Source organism: Chiloscyllium plagiosum, chromosome 15 (assembly GCF_004010195.1).
Source record: "Chiloscyllium plagiosum isolate BGI_BamShark_2017 chromosome 15, ASM401019v2, whole genome shotgun sequence".
In the NCBI taxonomy this organism is placed as follows: Eukaryota; Metazoa; Chordata; class Chondrichthyes; order Orectolobiformes; family Hemiscylliidae; genus Chiloscyllium; species Chiloscyllium plagiosum.
In genome coordinates, this window is record NC_057724.1 from 2,773,506 (window position 1) to 2,789,290 (window position 15,785).

General features: G+C 48.2%; 1 protein-coding gene across 5 annotated transcripts in view; it reads left to right on the forward strand.

Moving 5' to 3' along the window:
• Positions 1 to 15,785, forward strand: part of LOC122557046 (gamma-aminobutyric acid receptor subunit alpha-3-like) — a 253,902-nt gene that overhangs the window by 230,528 nt on the left and 7,589 nt on the right. For 4 of the 5 annotated variants that reach the window (XM_043704284.1, XM_043704283.1, XM_043704285.1 and 1 more), the window contains one exon: positions 11,918 to 12,129. In XM_043704284.1, the coding sequence (XP_043560219.1) occupies positions 11,918 to 12,129 (212 nt within the window). Of the gene's footprint in view, positions 1 to 11,917; positions 12,164 to 15,785 lie in introns of all 5 variants that reach the window. The other variant, XM_043704287.1, reaches the window with a different exon arrangement.

Sequence of the window (15,785 nt, forward strand, 5' to 3'; positions counted from 1 at the left end):
TTACAGTGTGGAAACAGGCCCTTCGGCCCAACAAGTCCACACCGATCCGCCGAAACGCAACCCACCTAAACCCCTACATTTACCCCATACCTAACACTACGGGCAATTTAGCATGGCCAATTCACCTGACCTGCACATTTTTGGACTGTGGGAGGAAACCGGAGCACCCGGAGGAAACCCACGCAGACACGGGGAGAACGTGCAAACTCCACACAGACAGTCGCCTGAGGCGGGAATTGAACCTGGGTCTCTGGCGCTGTGAGGCAGCAGTGCTAACCACTGTGCCACCGTGCCGCCCTTAAACTGTGCCACCGTGCTGCCCTTCACTGTGCCACCGTGCCGCCCTGGCGTGGGGACACACCTCCCCACGCCAGAATCCAGTCTGGGACAGACCTCCCCACGCCAGAATCCAGACCGGGACACACCTTCCCGTGCCAAGCTCCTGACTGGGACACACCGTCCTGTGCCAGGATCCAGTCTGGGACTGGCCACCCCGCACCAGAATCCAATCTGGGACTCGCCTACCCGCGCCAAACACCAATCCGGGACACACTGCCCTGTGCCAGAATCCATTCTGGGACATACATCCCCGCTCCAGAATCCAGTCTGGGACACACCTACCCGTGCCAGAATCCAATCCAGGACACAACTCCCCGCGCCAGGCTCCATTGTGGGACACACCTTCCCGCGCCAGAGTCCAGTCTGGGACAGACCTCCCTGCGCCAGAATCCAATCCGGGACGCACCTCCCCGCACCAGGATCTAGTCCGGGACACACTTCCCCGCGCCAGAATCCAATCTGGGACTCGCCTCCCCGCGCCAGACACCAATTCGGGACACACTGCCCTGTGCCAGAATCCATTCCAGGACACACCTCCCCGCTCCAGAATACAATCCGGGACACACATCCCCGCGCCAGAATCCAGTCCGGGACTGGCCATCCCTCGCCAGAATCCATTCCGGGACACACCTCCCCGCTCCAGAATCCAGTCTGGGACTGGCGATCCCTCGCCAAAGTCCAGTCCGGGACAGACCACCCCGTGCCAGAATCCAGTCTGGGACTGGCCATCCCTCGCCAAAGTCCAGTCCGGGACAGACCACCCTGTGCCAGAATTCATTCCGGGACACACCTCCCCGCTCCAGAATCGAGTCTGGGACACACCTCCCCGCTCCAGAATCCAGTCCGGGACACACCTCCCCGCTCCAGAATCCAATCCAGGACACAACTCCCCGCGCCAGGCTCCATTGTGGGACACACCTTCCCAGCGCCAGAATCCAGTCTGGGACATACACACCCTTCCCAGAATCCAATCCGGGACGCACCTCCCCGCACCAGGATCTAGTCCGGGACACACTTCCCCGCGCCAGAATCCAATCTGGGACTCGCATCCCCGCGCCAAACACCAATTCGGGACACACTGCCCTGTGCCAGAATCCATTCCGGGATACACATCCCCGCTCCAGAATACAATCCGGGACACACATCCCCGCTCCAGAATACAATCTGGGACACACCTCCCCGTGCCAGAATCCAATCCGGGACACACCTCCCTGTGCCAGAATCCAGTCTGTGACACTCTTTTCCGCTCCAGAATCCAGTCCGGGACAGACCTCCCTGTGCCAGAGTCCAGTCCGGGACACACTTCCCCGCGCCACAATCCAGTCTGGGAATCGCTTCCCCGCGCCAGACACCAATCCGGGACACACTGCCCTGTGCCAGAATCCAATCTGGGACACACATCCCCGCACCAGACTCCAATCCGGAACACACCTCCCCGTGCCAGAATCCAGTCCGGGTCAAACCTCCCCGCACCAGAATCTAATCTGGGACTCGCCTCCCCGCGCCAGACACCAAATCAGGACACACTGCCCTGTGCCAGAATCCATTCCGGGACACACCTCCCTGTGCCAGAATCCAGTCCGGGACAGACCTCCCCGTGCCAGAATCCAGTCTGGGACAGACCTCCCCGTCCCAGAATCCAGTCTGGAACTGGCCACCCCGCGCCAGCATCCAGACCGGGACTCGATTAGATTCGATTACTTACAGTGTGGAAACAGGCCCTTCGGCCCAACAAGTCCACACCGATCCGCCGAAACGCAACCCACCTAAACCCCTACATTTACCCCATACCTAACACTACGGGCAATTTAGCATGGCCAATTCACCTGACCTGCACAACATCCCCGCTCCAGAATCGAGTCTGGGACACACCTCCCTGTGCCAGAATCCAATCCAGGACACAACTCCCCGCGCCAGGCTCCATTGTGGGACACACCTTCCCGCGCCAGAGTCCAGTCTGGGACAGACCTCCCTGCGCCAGAATCCAATCCGGGACGCACCTCCCCGCACCAGAATCCATTCCGGGACACACATCCCCGCTCCAGAATCGAGTCTGGGACACACCTCCCCGTGCCAGAATCCAATCCAGGACACAACTCCCCGCGCCAGGCTCCATTGTGGGACACACCTTCCCGCGCCAGAGTCCAGTCTGGGACAGACCTCCCTGCGCCAGAATCCAATCCGGGACGCACCTCCCCGCACCAGGATCTAGTCCGGGACACACTTCCCCGCGCCAGAATCCAATCTGGGACTCGCCTCCCCGCGCCAGACACCAATTCGGGACACACTGCCCTGTGCCAGAATCCATTCCGGGACACACCTCCCCGCTCCAGAATACAATCTGGGACACACCTCCCCGCGCCAGAATCCAGTCCGGGACAGACCACCCCGTGCCAGAATCCAGTCTGGGACTGGCGATCCCTCGCCAAAGTCCAGTCCGGGACAGACCTCCCCGTGCCAGAATCCAGTCTGGGACTGGCCATCCCTTCGCCAGAATCCATTCCGGGACACACCTCCCCGCTCCAGAATCCATTCTGGGACACACCTCCCCGCTCCAGATTCGAGTCTGGGACACACCTCCCCGCTCCAGAATCAATCCGGGACACACAACCCCGCTCCAGAATCCAGTCCAGGACAGACATCCCCGCGCCAGAATACTGTCTGGGACTGGCCACCCCGTGCCAGACATCAATCCGGGACACACCTCCCCGCGCCAGACATCAATCCGGGACACACCTCCCCGCGCCAGAATCCAGTCCAGGACAGACCTCCCCGCGCCAGAATCCAGTCCAGGACAGACCTCCCCGTGCCAGAATCCAGTCCGAGACATACATGCCCGCTCCAGAATCCAATCTGGGACTCGCCTCCCTGTGCCAGACACCAATCCGGGACACACTGCCCTGTGCCAGAATCCATTCTGGGACACACATCCCCGCTCCAGAATCCAATCTGGGACAGACCTCCCCGTGCCAGAGTCCAGACCGGGACACACCTCCCCGCGGCCGAATCGAGTCTGGGACACACTTATCTGCGCCACACTACAATCTGGGACACTCCTCCCCGCACCAGGCTCCAGTGTGGGACATACCTCCCCGTGCCAGAGTCCAGTCCAGGACAGACCTCCCCGCGCCAGAATCAAGTCTGGGACTGGCCACCCTGCGCCAGAATCCAGACCGGGACACACCTCCCCACGCCAGAATCCATTCCGGGACACACCTCCCCGTGCCAGAATTCAGTCCGGGACACACTTATCCGCGCCACACTACAATCTGGGACACCCCTCCCCGCGCCAGACTCCAATCCAGAACACGCCTCCCTGTGCCAGAGTCCAGTCCGGGACAAACCTCCCCGCACCAGAATCCAATCTGGGACTCGCCTCCCTGTGCCAGACACCAATCCGGGACACACTGCCCTGTGCCAGAATCCCTTCCAGGACATACAACCCCGCTCCAGAATCCAGTCTGGGACACACCTCCCCGCTCCAGAATCCTGTCTGGGACACACCTTCCCGCGCCAGAATCGAATCCGGGACAGACCTTCCCGCGCCAGAGTCCAGTCCGGGACAGAACTCCCTGTGCCAGAATCCAGTCCGGGACGCACCGTTCCGTGCCAGGATCCAGTCTGGGACTGGCCACCCCGCACCAGGCTCCAATCTGGGACTCGCCTCCCCGCGCCAGACACCAATCCGGGACACACTGCCCTGTGCCAGAATCCACTCTGGGACACACATCCCCGTGCCAGAGTCCAGTCCGGGACAGAACTCCCAGCGCCAGAATCCATTCCGGGACACACATCCCCGTGCCAGAATCCATTCCGGGACCCACATCCCCGTGCCAGAATCCATTCCGGGACCCACATCCCCGTGCCAGAATCCATTCTGGGACACACCTCCCTGCGCCAGAATCCAGTCTGGGACACACCTCCCTGCGCCAGAATCCAGACCGGGACATACCTCCCCACGCCAGGCTCCAGCCTGGGACTTGTCTCCCTGTGCTAGGATCCAGTCCGGGACACACCTGCCCGAGGCAGCTTCAAGTCCAGGATACATCTCTGGGAATGGTGTCCCCATGACAAGCCTCTCTTGCTAGCCTGATCTGGGACTTGCCTCTGATGGCCTCTGGTCTTGGAGTTGACTTCTCCATTCCTCTCCAGATAAGTTTAAGAAGGTAAATGTTTGAAAAAAAAGACATTCCAGAAAAGATTAGAAAAGAGAGAAAGAAAACTACCGGAGGAGCAGAGGAGCTCCAGCTGAAGCGTTCTTCTCGGTCGCCATCTTGCCTTCACCCTGGCTAGACCACAGCTGGAGTTTTGTGTACATTGAACATTGAACAGTACAGCACAGTACAGGCCCTTCGTGCCTCCATGTTATGCCGACCTTTTATCCTACTCTAAGATCAAATTAACTTACACGTCCTACATTTTACTTTCATCCATTTGCCTATTCAAGTGTCACTTAAATATCCCTAATGTATCTGACTCTACTACCACTGCTGGAAATGCATTCCATGCACCCAACACTCTCTGTGTAAAGAACCTACCTCTGAAATCTCCCCGAAACCTTCCTCTAATTACATTAAAGTCATGCCCCCTCATGATAGCCATTTCCTCCCTGGGAAAAAGTCTTTGGCTATCCACTCTGTTTATGCCTCTCATCATAGTGTACACCTCAATCAAGTCACCTCTCATCCTTCTTCACTCCAGTGAGAAAACCCTTAGCTCCCTCAACCTTTCTTCATAAGACATGAACTCCAGTCCAGGCAGAATCCTGTACCCGTTCTAAAGTTTCCACATTCTTCCTATACTCTAATGAGATAACCAAAATGGAACACAATATTCTAAGTGTGGTCTGACTAGGGCAGCATAACCTTGTGGCTCTTAAACTCAATCTCCCTGCTAATAAAAGCAAACACACCATACACCTTCGTAACAACCCTGTCAACATGGGTGGCAATTTTGAGGGATCTATGGACATGGAACCTTCTGTTCCTCCACACTGCCAAGACCTCTGCCTTTAACTCTGTAATCTGCATTCAAATTTGACCTCCAAAATAAATCACTACACACTTTTCCCAATTGAACTCCATCTGTCACTTCTCAGCCCAGCTCTACATCCTTTCAATGTCAATCCTACCACAACCCTCTTTACTGTCCACAACTCCACCAACCATCATGTCATCAGAAACTTACTAACTCCCCCTTCCATCTTCTTATCCAAATCATTTATAAAAATCATCAAGAGCAGAGGTCCCAGAACAGATCCCTGTGCACACCACTGGTCACCGAGCTCCAGGCTGAACACTTTCCATCTACTACCATCCTCTGTCTTCTATGGGCCAGTCAATTCTGTGTCCAGACAGCCAAATATCCCTGTATCCCATGCCTCCTTACTGTCTGAATGAGGGCGGCACAGTGGCTCAGTGGTTAGCATTGCTGCCTCACAGCACCAGGGTCCCGGGTTCGATTCCAACCTCAGATAACTGCCTGTGTAGAGTTTGCACATTCTCCCCGTGTCTGCGTGGGTTTCCTTTGGGTGCTCTGGTTTCCTCCCACAGTCCAAAGATGTGCAGGTCAGGTGAATTGGCCATGCTAAATTGCCCGTAGTGTTAGGTGCATTAGTCAGAGGGAAATGGGTCTGGGTGGGTTACTCTTCGGAGGGTCGGTGTGGACTAGTTGGGCCAAAGTGCCTGTTTCCACACTGTGGGGGATTTAATCTGATCTAATCTACAATGGAGAACCTTATCAAACACCTTGCTAAAATCCATGTACATCACATCCACTGCTGTACTTTCATCAATGTGTTTTGTCACATCCTCAAAGAACTCAAAAAGGCTTGTGAGGCAATACCTGCCCCTCACAAAGCCATGCTGACTATCTCTAATCAAGCTATGCTTTTCCAAATAATCATACAACCTGTCTCTCAGAATCCTCGCCAATACTTTGCCCACCATCAGCATAAGACTGACTTCTCTGTAATTCCCAGGATTATCCATATTCCCTTTCTTGAACAAGGGAATAACATTTGCCACCTTCTAGTCATCTGGCACTACTCCAGTGGACAGTGAGGATGCAAAGATCATCGCCAAAGGTGCAGCAATCTCTTCCCTCACTTACCATAGTAACCTTGGGTATATCCCGTCTGGCCCGGGGGATGTATCTATCCTTATGGTTTTCAAAATTTTCAGCAAATCCTCCTTCTTAACATCAACCTGTTTGAGCATATCAGCCTGTTTCACATTGTCCTCCCAAATGACAATGTCCCTCTCACTAGTGAATACTGAAGCAAAGTATTCATTAAGGACCTCCCCTACTTCTTCCTACTCCAGGCACAACTTTCCTCCACTATCCTGATTGGCCTTACCCTCACTCTGGGAGAAAGTGAAGACTGCAGATACTGGAGATCAGAGCTGAAAATGTGTTGCTGGAAAAGCGCAGCAGGTCAGGCAGCATCCAAAGAGTAGGAGAATCGACGTTTCGGGCATGAGCCCTTCTTCAGGAATCATTCCTGATTTGTAACCCTGTAGAGCCCTGTCTGATCCTTGTTTCCTCAACCTTGAGTTAACATCCTTCTTCCTCTTGACTAGATGTTCCATATCTCTTGTCATCCAAGATTCCTTCACCCTACCATCCTTATTTTGCTTCAGTGGGACAAATATATCCAGTACTCTCAGCAAGTGCTCCCTAAACCACCTCCACATTTCTGTTGTGCATTTCTCTGAGAATATCTGTTCCCAACATATACTCCACAGTTCCTGTCTAGTTGCATTGTAATTCCCCCTCCCCCAATTAACTACTTTCCTATACTGTCTGCTCCTATCCCTTTCCATGATTATAGTAAAGGTGAGGGAGCTGTGATAACTATCACCAAAAAGCCCTCCTACTGAGTGATCTGAGACCCGGTTCATTGCCAATCACCAAATCCAATATGGCCTCCACTTTAGTCAACCTATCTGGCCCTGGTTACCATGTTACAGGAAGGAAATTATTGTTCAAGCAAGAGTACAGAGAAGATTGATAAGAATGTGGCCAGTGCTTGAAGAATGCAGCTATGAGGAAAGATTGAAAAGGCTAGGATTTACTTGGAAGGCAGGCTTAGAGTCATAGAGTCATGGACTCCTACAGCATGGAAACAGGCCCTTTGGCCCAAACTAGTCCATACTGACCAAAATGTCTATCAACGCTAATCCCATTTCCCTGCACTTGGCCCATATCCTTCTCCACCTTTCCTATCCATGTTTCAAAATGACTTTCAAATGTTGTTGGGTACCTGCCTCAACCACTTCTGCTGGCAGCTCATTCCATATGTGTACCACCCTCTGTGTAAAAATGTTGCCCCACAGGTTCCTTTTTATTCTTTCCCCTCTAACTTTAAACTGATGCCCTCTCGTCCTCAATTCCCCAACTTTGAGAAAAAGACTGAGTGCAGTCACTCTATTCATGCCTCACATGGTCTTATACACGTCAATAAGATCCTTCCTCAGTCTCCTGTGCTGTAAAGAAAAAAAGTCCTAGCTTGTCCAACCTCTCCCTATAACTCAGACCCTTGAGTCCTGGCAACATCCTTGTAACTTTCTTCTGCACTCTTTCCAGCTTAGTAACAACACCTATAGCAAGGTGACCAAACTGAACATGGTATTCGAAGTGTGCCCTCACCAATGTCCTGTGCAACTGCAAAATAACTTCCCAGCTTCTATATTCACTGGCCTGGCTGAAGGTCAGTGTGTCAAAGCCTTCTTCACTAGCCACACTGGTATCTGATGAGAGTAGGTAAACTGGTAGGTGAGGGAAGACCTTCTTAAGAAGAGGTATCTTGAGTGGTCTGAGGGCAAGTGATCAGCCAACACTGTTGTTTGTTTACACCTAAACTCCATTCAATCCAGGAAAATCACACTCCTATACCAGACATTCAGAATCCATCAGTTACCTAATACCTCCTTCTGTGACACTGCTGGCAGATGAAAATCAACTCTTATTTCACATGTGCAATTTATGAGAACAAGACTTATTTTTTACGACTTTGGGCTTAGCGATGCACAGGTACTACACCTGAAAAGCTTACTCTGATGTTGACTGAGTTCCACTTCATAATATATTATGACTACTGTTATTACTAAGACTTTGGTTAGGCCATACTTAGAGTATTGCACTCAATTCTGGTCATCACATTATAGGAAGGATGTAGAGACTTTGTAGAGGGTGCACAAGAGATCTATCAGAATGTTGCCTGGATTGAGAGTATGAGCTATAAGGAGACACTGGAAAAACACAGGTTGTTCTCTCTGGAGCAGCAGAGATTGAGGGGAAACTTGATCGAGGTCAATAAAATTATGAGATGCATAGATGGGGTTGACGGTTAGAATCTTTTTCCCAGAGTTGAAACGTCTAATACTAGGGGGCATGAAAGGGGGAAAAGTTCAAAGGAGATGTGAAGGGCAAAGGTGGTCAGAGTCTGGAATGCGCTGCCAAGGTTGGTGGTGGAGACAGATACAATAGGGGCGTTTAAAGGACATTTAAATAAACACATGATTATGCAAGGAGTGGAGGGATATGAACCAAGGGTAGACATAAAAGGTTAGTTTAAATTGGCATCATGTTTGGCACAACATTGTGGGCTGAAGGGCCTGTATGTGTGCTGTACTGTTCTGTGTTCTATGTTGAGATTTAAACCGGTGGCTTCAACTTCACAAGGAATTATCACAGATTTACAACGAACCATGGGTTTGCTCAAAGCTCCACCTGCAATCTGGCTAGAAATCAAAGAGGAGAACTGTCACATTAAAATGTTTGAACTTGACCTAAGCCACATATAAGGGGCAGCTCAAATATTTTTGTCTTTTTGTAAAAGATCATCTGATAAACCTGTAACCCATGAGTTGTAACCTTAAGTCTCACCATAGTAAATTACATAATTGAGTTCAATTAAATGGAAGATTAGAGATTATGTTTTTACTACTCACATCCTGGAGAGCAAATTATTTGTCATTGGTGGAAAATAAGAGCCACATAGATAGCTGGTTGAGCTCATCATATGGATATGCCTGTAACTAGCTGTAGTTGCTATCAACAGTCTCAACTGCTCCAAAAATGAAGTGGAAGTGAATACTGCAGATGCTGGAGATCAGAGTCAAAATTAGAGTGGTGCTGGAAAAGCACAGCAGGTCAGGCAGCATCCGAGGAGCAGGAAAATCATTGTTTCGGGCAAAAGCCCTTCACCAAGATTCCAGATGAAGGATTTTGCCTGAAATGTCAGTTTTCTTGCTCCTCGGATGCTGCCTGACCTGCTGTGCTTTTCCAGCACCACTCTAATCTCTTCTCCAAAAATGAGTCTTACTGGTCGGATCTCTTCCGTCCTGCTGACCAATTTATTGAACAGGTTCACAAACCCCCATAGGAAAGGCAAGTCCTGCCCAGTTATGGTGTTATTCACAGTCTGGGGAGATTAGTCCTCTTCTCTTGGAGTTTCCAGGACAATTAGGACTCGTTTGAATCCTGAAATCGTTTTTCAGCTTCTCACCCAACAACCTTTGTACGAAGTCTGAGAGATAGAAGAAAATGGCTTCATGTTTGTTCGTGCTGCCAATCATATTTTCTAAGTTTGAGGATTCTTTAGTGTAGCTTAAATCTAAATGTGTGGTTTCTTCAGGGGCTTATGTGATTGAGTGAATCTGAGGGTAATCACTTCCTGGTCAAACAAGGCAAGGATTGCAGAGTAAACAACATGTTTTGCATCTCTGCACTATTTTAATGCTGTAAGAATAGGCTGTACAGTGTGTCAAAGACTTTGGAAAAGTGTTGCTGTGGTAGTGTCCAAGTCATTGAACCAGGTGGGCCTGGGTTCAAGCCCCACCTGCCCCAGATGTCTGTATTAATATTTCTGAACAGGTTGGTTAGAAAACGTTTTCAAAGTCTGTTGGAAGGACCTTGCCTCAAGTTTGACTCTCACAAGGTTCTATTTTACCCTTTCAAGAGGTCCTCATGACAGAATGCGTGCTGTTTATTGCACTCAATCAAATATTAACCCTCTCAGATTCATATGCAAAACTTCACAGGGGCAGAATCCAAACGAAAATAGAAGCCAGGCCAGATTTGAAAGGCTGATCAATCAGATGGGCATTGAGAAGATTTTAATGGATAAGAGGGAAATGAAATGGTCTCAAGAGAATATAGCTACAGAAGATGGTGTGTTACGGGAGACTGGTACAGTCTGAGAGGAATGGAGAGTCCCAGAGGGTGCTCTCGGAATGGAGCACTCGAGAGAGCACTGTCAGGCTGATGGTGGTGCCTGTGACACTATGCCAATCTTTCAAAGATGAGCTTTAGCTGTGGTTCAAGGAATTGACCCTTTCAATCATTCAGCATGCTAACAAATTTCATAACTTCTTGAAAGTTGTTGAATGATTGTAAGAGTGAATATAACCCAACTCTCCTTTAACATTTTTGGTGTAGGAACAAATATGAGAGAAGAGGAAATCTTAATCTTGCCTCTGCAACTGAACAATGGACAGTTTTGAAAAGCAAAGTAAAAAGAAGTTTTATCCTTCAGGGTTCAAGGAACTTTTTGTGTGATAAGCAAAGCCTGTATCACAGAGGGAATAACTCAGAAATTATTTGTGTTCTGCAAGTAACATTTCTTTTATCAGTTTAAGAGATGAGGGTGGTCTGGCTGGGTCAGCGTTTATTACCCAATGCATCTCCCTCATTGCCCAGGAGAGGTGGTGGTGAGCTGCGTTTTGAACCACTGCAGCGCATGTGATGTAATTTCACCGACAGTGGTGTTAGGGAGGGATTAAGAGAGTGCATCCACAATTTTGTAGAATTACTCCAGAATTGAGAATCTTTAGCCATGAGGATAAATTGAAGAAGTTGGGAATCTTCTCCCTGGAGAGAAGGCTGAGAAGAGACTTGGTAAGGGTTTTCCAAATTGTTAGCAGGCTAGTTAAGAGTAGACAAAAGGAAATTGTTCCCAATCATGGAAATACCAAGTCAATGAGGGAAAAGCTTTAAAGCAAGAGTGAAATGAGGATTATTTTTTCACACATCAAGTAATTTGGGTCTGGAATGCACTGTCTGGAAATGTGATCGAGGCAAGTTCAATTAAGTATTCAAAAGGGCATTGAATGATTATTTGGAGAGTAAATATGTGCAGGGACATGGGGAAATGAAGATTGGCATGAGGCGATGATGTTCATTTGAAAAGTGGATGCGGTCACAATGGAACGAATGGCCTCCTTCTATGCTGTAACAATTTTGTGATTCTGTGATTGTGAATATTTGCATGTTATTTCATATAAATGGAAGATCAAATTAATAATTTTAATGAGTTTGTTGTTATCAAAACCACTCAGACATGAATCACAAATGAAGTTCTTATCACCATGGTAATTATTAAGGAATCCACTTGAGTCATAGAGATGTACAGCACGGAAAGAGATCCTTCGGTCCAAGTCGTCCATTCCTATCCCAACCCAATCTGGTCCCACTTGCCAACACACAGCCCATATCCCTCCAAACCCTCCCTATTCATATACCCATCCAGATGCCTTCGATTCAACAGGTCTTATGAAAGTGTTTTATTTTACAGGAGTCACCACAGTGCTGACCATGACAACCCTGAGTATCAGTGCCAGGAACTCCTTACCCAAGGTTGCCTATGCAACAGCCATGGATTGGTTTATTGCCGTCTGCTACGCATTTGTATTCTCGGCACTGATTGAATTTGCGACCGTGAACTACTTTACCAAGCGGAGCTGGCCATGGGATGGCAGAAAAGCCATGGAAGTTCAGGAGCTGAAGGTGAGCCTCATAACACTCCGTTGAACTTCATTGGGTGAGTTCCCATAAACCTCAATTTTACGGGTATAGTTTTATGTGTACATTTGTGGCAAGGCAAGGAGAGGGAAACATTAAGCCTCTATAAATATGCAAAGAGAGAAAGATTAAGGAGACAAATGTAGGTCCCTTCAGTTAAAATCAGGTGATTTCATGATAGACAACAAAGAGATGGTAGACCAATTGAACAACTATTTTGGATGCATGTCCTCTAAGGAGGACACAAATAACTTTCCAGAAATGCTAGTGGGCAGAGGGTCAAGCTTGAAGGAGGCACTGAAGGGAATCTTTATTCATCAGGAAATGGGACTGGGGACACTGATGGAATTAAAACCTGATAAATCTCCAGGGCCTGATGCTCTGCATCCCAGACTACTTAAGGAGATGACCCTAGAAATGGCAAATGCATTGGTATCATTTTCCAGCATTCTGTTGATTCTGTACGAGTTTAAATGGACTGGAGGATAGCTAATATAACCCCACTCTTTAAAAAAGGAGGAAGAGAGAAAATAGGGAATTAAAGATCATTTAGTCTGACATCGGTGGGGGTGGGGGAGGAATGCTGGAGTCAATTATTATGGATGTAATAGCTAAGTGTTTGGAAAGCAGTGACAGAGTTGGTCCTAGTCAGCATGGATTCACTAAAACGAAATCATGTTTGACAAATCTTCTGGAATATTTTGAGGATGTGACCAGTAGAGTTGGCAAGGGTGATTCAGGAGATGTCATGTATCTGGACTTTCAAAAGGATTTTGACAAGGTTCCACATAACAGATTAGTAAAGAAAAGTTAAGTTCATAGTATTGAGGTAATATATTGACGTGGGTAGAGAACTGCTTGACAGACTGGAAGCAGAGAGTTGGAATAAATGGGTCCTTTTCTAAGTGGCAGGCAGTAATGAGTGGGGTACTGCAGAGTTCAGAGCTGGGACCCCATCTGTTTACAATAGACATTCATGATTTGGACAAAGGAATGGCACTAAGCTGGTGGCAGTGTGTATTGTGAGGATGGTGCCAAGAGGTTTGAAAAGTGACTTGAACAGACTGCCTGGGAGGGCACATACTTGGCAAATGTAATATAATGTGGATAAATGTGAGGTTATCCACTTTGGTGGCAAAAGCAGGGAAGCAGATTACCATCTGAATGGTGGCAGTTCAGGAAAAGGCGAGATGCAGCAAGATCGGGCTGCCATGGTGGAACAGTCACTGAAGGTGCTGCAGAATGTAGGTGCCACAGGCAGTGAGGAAAACTAGTCATAGAGTCCTACATCATGGAGACAGGCCCTTTGGCCCAAACTGGTCCACGCCTACCAAAATGACATTCTCGCTAACTCCATTTCCCTGCACTTAGCCCATATCCTTCTAATCCTTTCGTATCCATGTGTTTGTCCAAATGCCCTAAATGTTGTTAATGTACTCACCTCAACCACTTCCGCTGGCAGCTCATTCCATACGTGTGCCAACCTTTTGTGTAAAAGATTTGCCCTTCAGATTCCCTTTTATTCTTTCCCCTCTAACCTTAAACTGATGCCCTCTAGTCTTCAATTCACCAACCCTAGGAAAAAGACTGAGTTCATTCACCCTGTCCAGGCCTCTCATGATTGTATACACTCTTCCCCCCCCCCCCCCCCCCAGCCTCCTATGCTTGAAAGAAAAAAGCCCTAGCTTGTCCAACCTCTTCCTATAGCTCAGACCATTGAGTTCTGGCAACATCTTTGTAAATTTCCTCTGCACTCTTTCCAGTTTAATAATATCTTTCCTATAGCAAGGTGACCAAAACTGAACACAATAATACTCCAATGGCCTCACAAACATCGCAGACAACTGCAACATAACTTCCCAACTTTGGTGCTCAATATCCTGACTGATGAAGGCCAGTGTGCCAAAAGCCTCCATCACTACCCTGTCTACCTGTAACTCCAATTTCAGTGAACTGTGCACCTGTACTCTAAGGTCCCTCTGTTCCACTACACTAATGTCCTAATATTCACCATAAAACTCCTACCTTAATTTGACTTTCCAAAATGCAAGACCTCACATGACATGTGGTCTTCATAGTGAGAGGATTTGAGTATCAGAGTAAGGATGACTTGCTGCGGTTATACAGGGCCTTGGTGAGGCCACACCTTGAGTATTGTGTGCAGGTTTGGTCTCCTAGTCTGAGAAATAACATTCTTGCTACTGAGGGAGTCCAGCCAAGCTTCACCAGACTGATTCCTAGGGTAGCAGGACTGACATATGAGGAAAGACTGGATTGACTGGGCTTGTATCTGCTGGAATTTAGAAGGATGAGGGGGAATCTAATAGAAACATACAAAATTCTGATGGTACTGGACAGGTTAGATGTGGGAAGAATGTTCCCAATGTTGTCAAAGTCCAGAACTAGCGGCCACAGTCTAAGAATAAGGTGTAAGGCATTCAGGACTGAGATGAGGAAGAATTTCTTCACTCAGAAAGATGTGAACCTGTGGAATTCTCTCACGCAGGAAGCTTTTAGGGCCAGCTCGTTAGATATTTTCAAGAGGGAGCTGGATATGGCCCTCGCTGTTAAAGGAATCAAGGGATATAGTGAGGCGCCGGGAATGCGATACTGAGATTGCATAATCATATTGATCAGTGGTTCAGGCTTGAAGAGCTGAATGGCCTATTTCTGCACTTGTTTTCTGTCTTTCTATGTTTAAGAGCTGTCTGTTAGCATGCTAGTTGTATTGTGTTAATACTAAATACTCTTACATATGGTAATCTGTCATATACCAGGCTCTGACTGTTGTATTGCTGGACAGTTCTGTTTATATATTTCTGTCTTCTAACCATCATGCTACTCTATTCCTACCTATTGGATTCTTATCTATTCCATTCCAAACATTCCTAACTAACAACTCGATTGGCATCATCACAATGTTGCTCCAGGATCCTAAAGTCCTTACACAACACAAGGTGAGAAGCCCAAGAATGTAATTTCCATCCTGGTCATTTCCCATTAATGTTTTGCTGCAGTATTTGTGGTTTTGTCAAACTTGCCTCGTCCCTGTTCAATTTGAAACCTTGAGCAGAATAGTGAATTAGTGTACTTCTGGTGGAGAGCACTGACTTAGCTAAGTCGCAGGAATGTGCTATGTGGTTTCGGTTGCATTTCTGGGACCCACATTCAGTGCTGTCAAGGATGGCTTTGTTCCCTTGCCATGAGTGCCCAATGCCCAGCTCAATACTGGATCTTAATCTTTATTAACACCTTGTGCCCAAGCTTGATACACCTCCACAAGTGACTTCATCAATGACCTCCATCATAGAGTCAGATGATCACTGGTGAATATACCCTGTTCAGCACCATTTGCGACTCCTCAGATATTGAAGCAACAAGAACTAGGTAATGCCCAGATTTGGGCTGACAAATGGAAAATAATATACATGCCACACAAATGCCATCTCCAACAAGAGAGAATCAATCCATCACAACCTGATGAGCCATTTGAATACTGTGAACACAAGAGCAGCTCAGAGTTTAGGAGTACTGTAGCAAGTTACTCACCTCCTAAATCCTCAATGCCTGTTGAACATCTACACAGCACCAGTCAGGAATGTAATAGAATACTCCTCACTTACTGGATGTGTGGAGCTCCA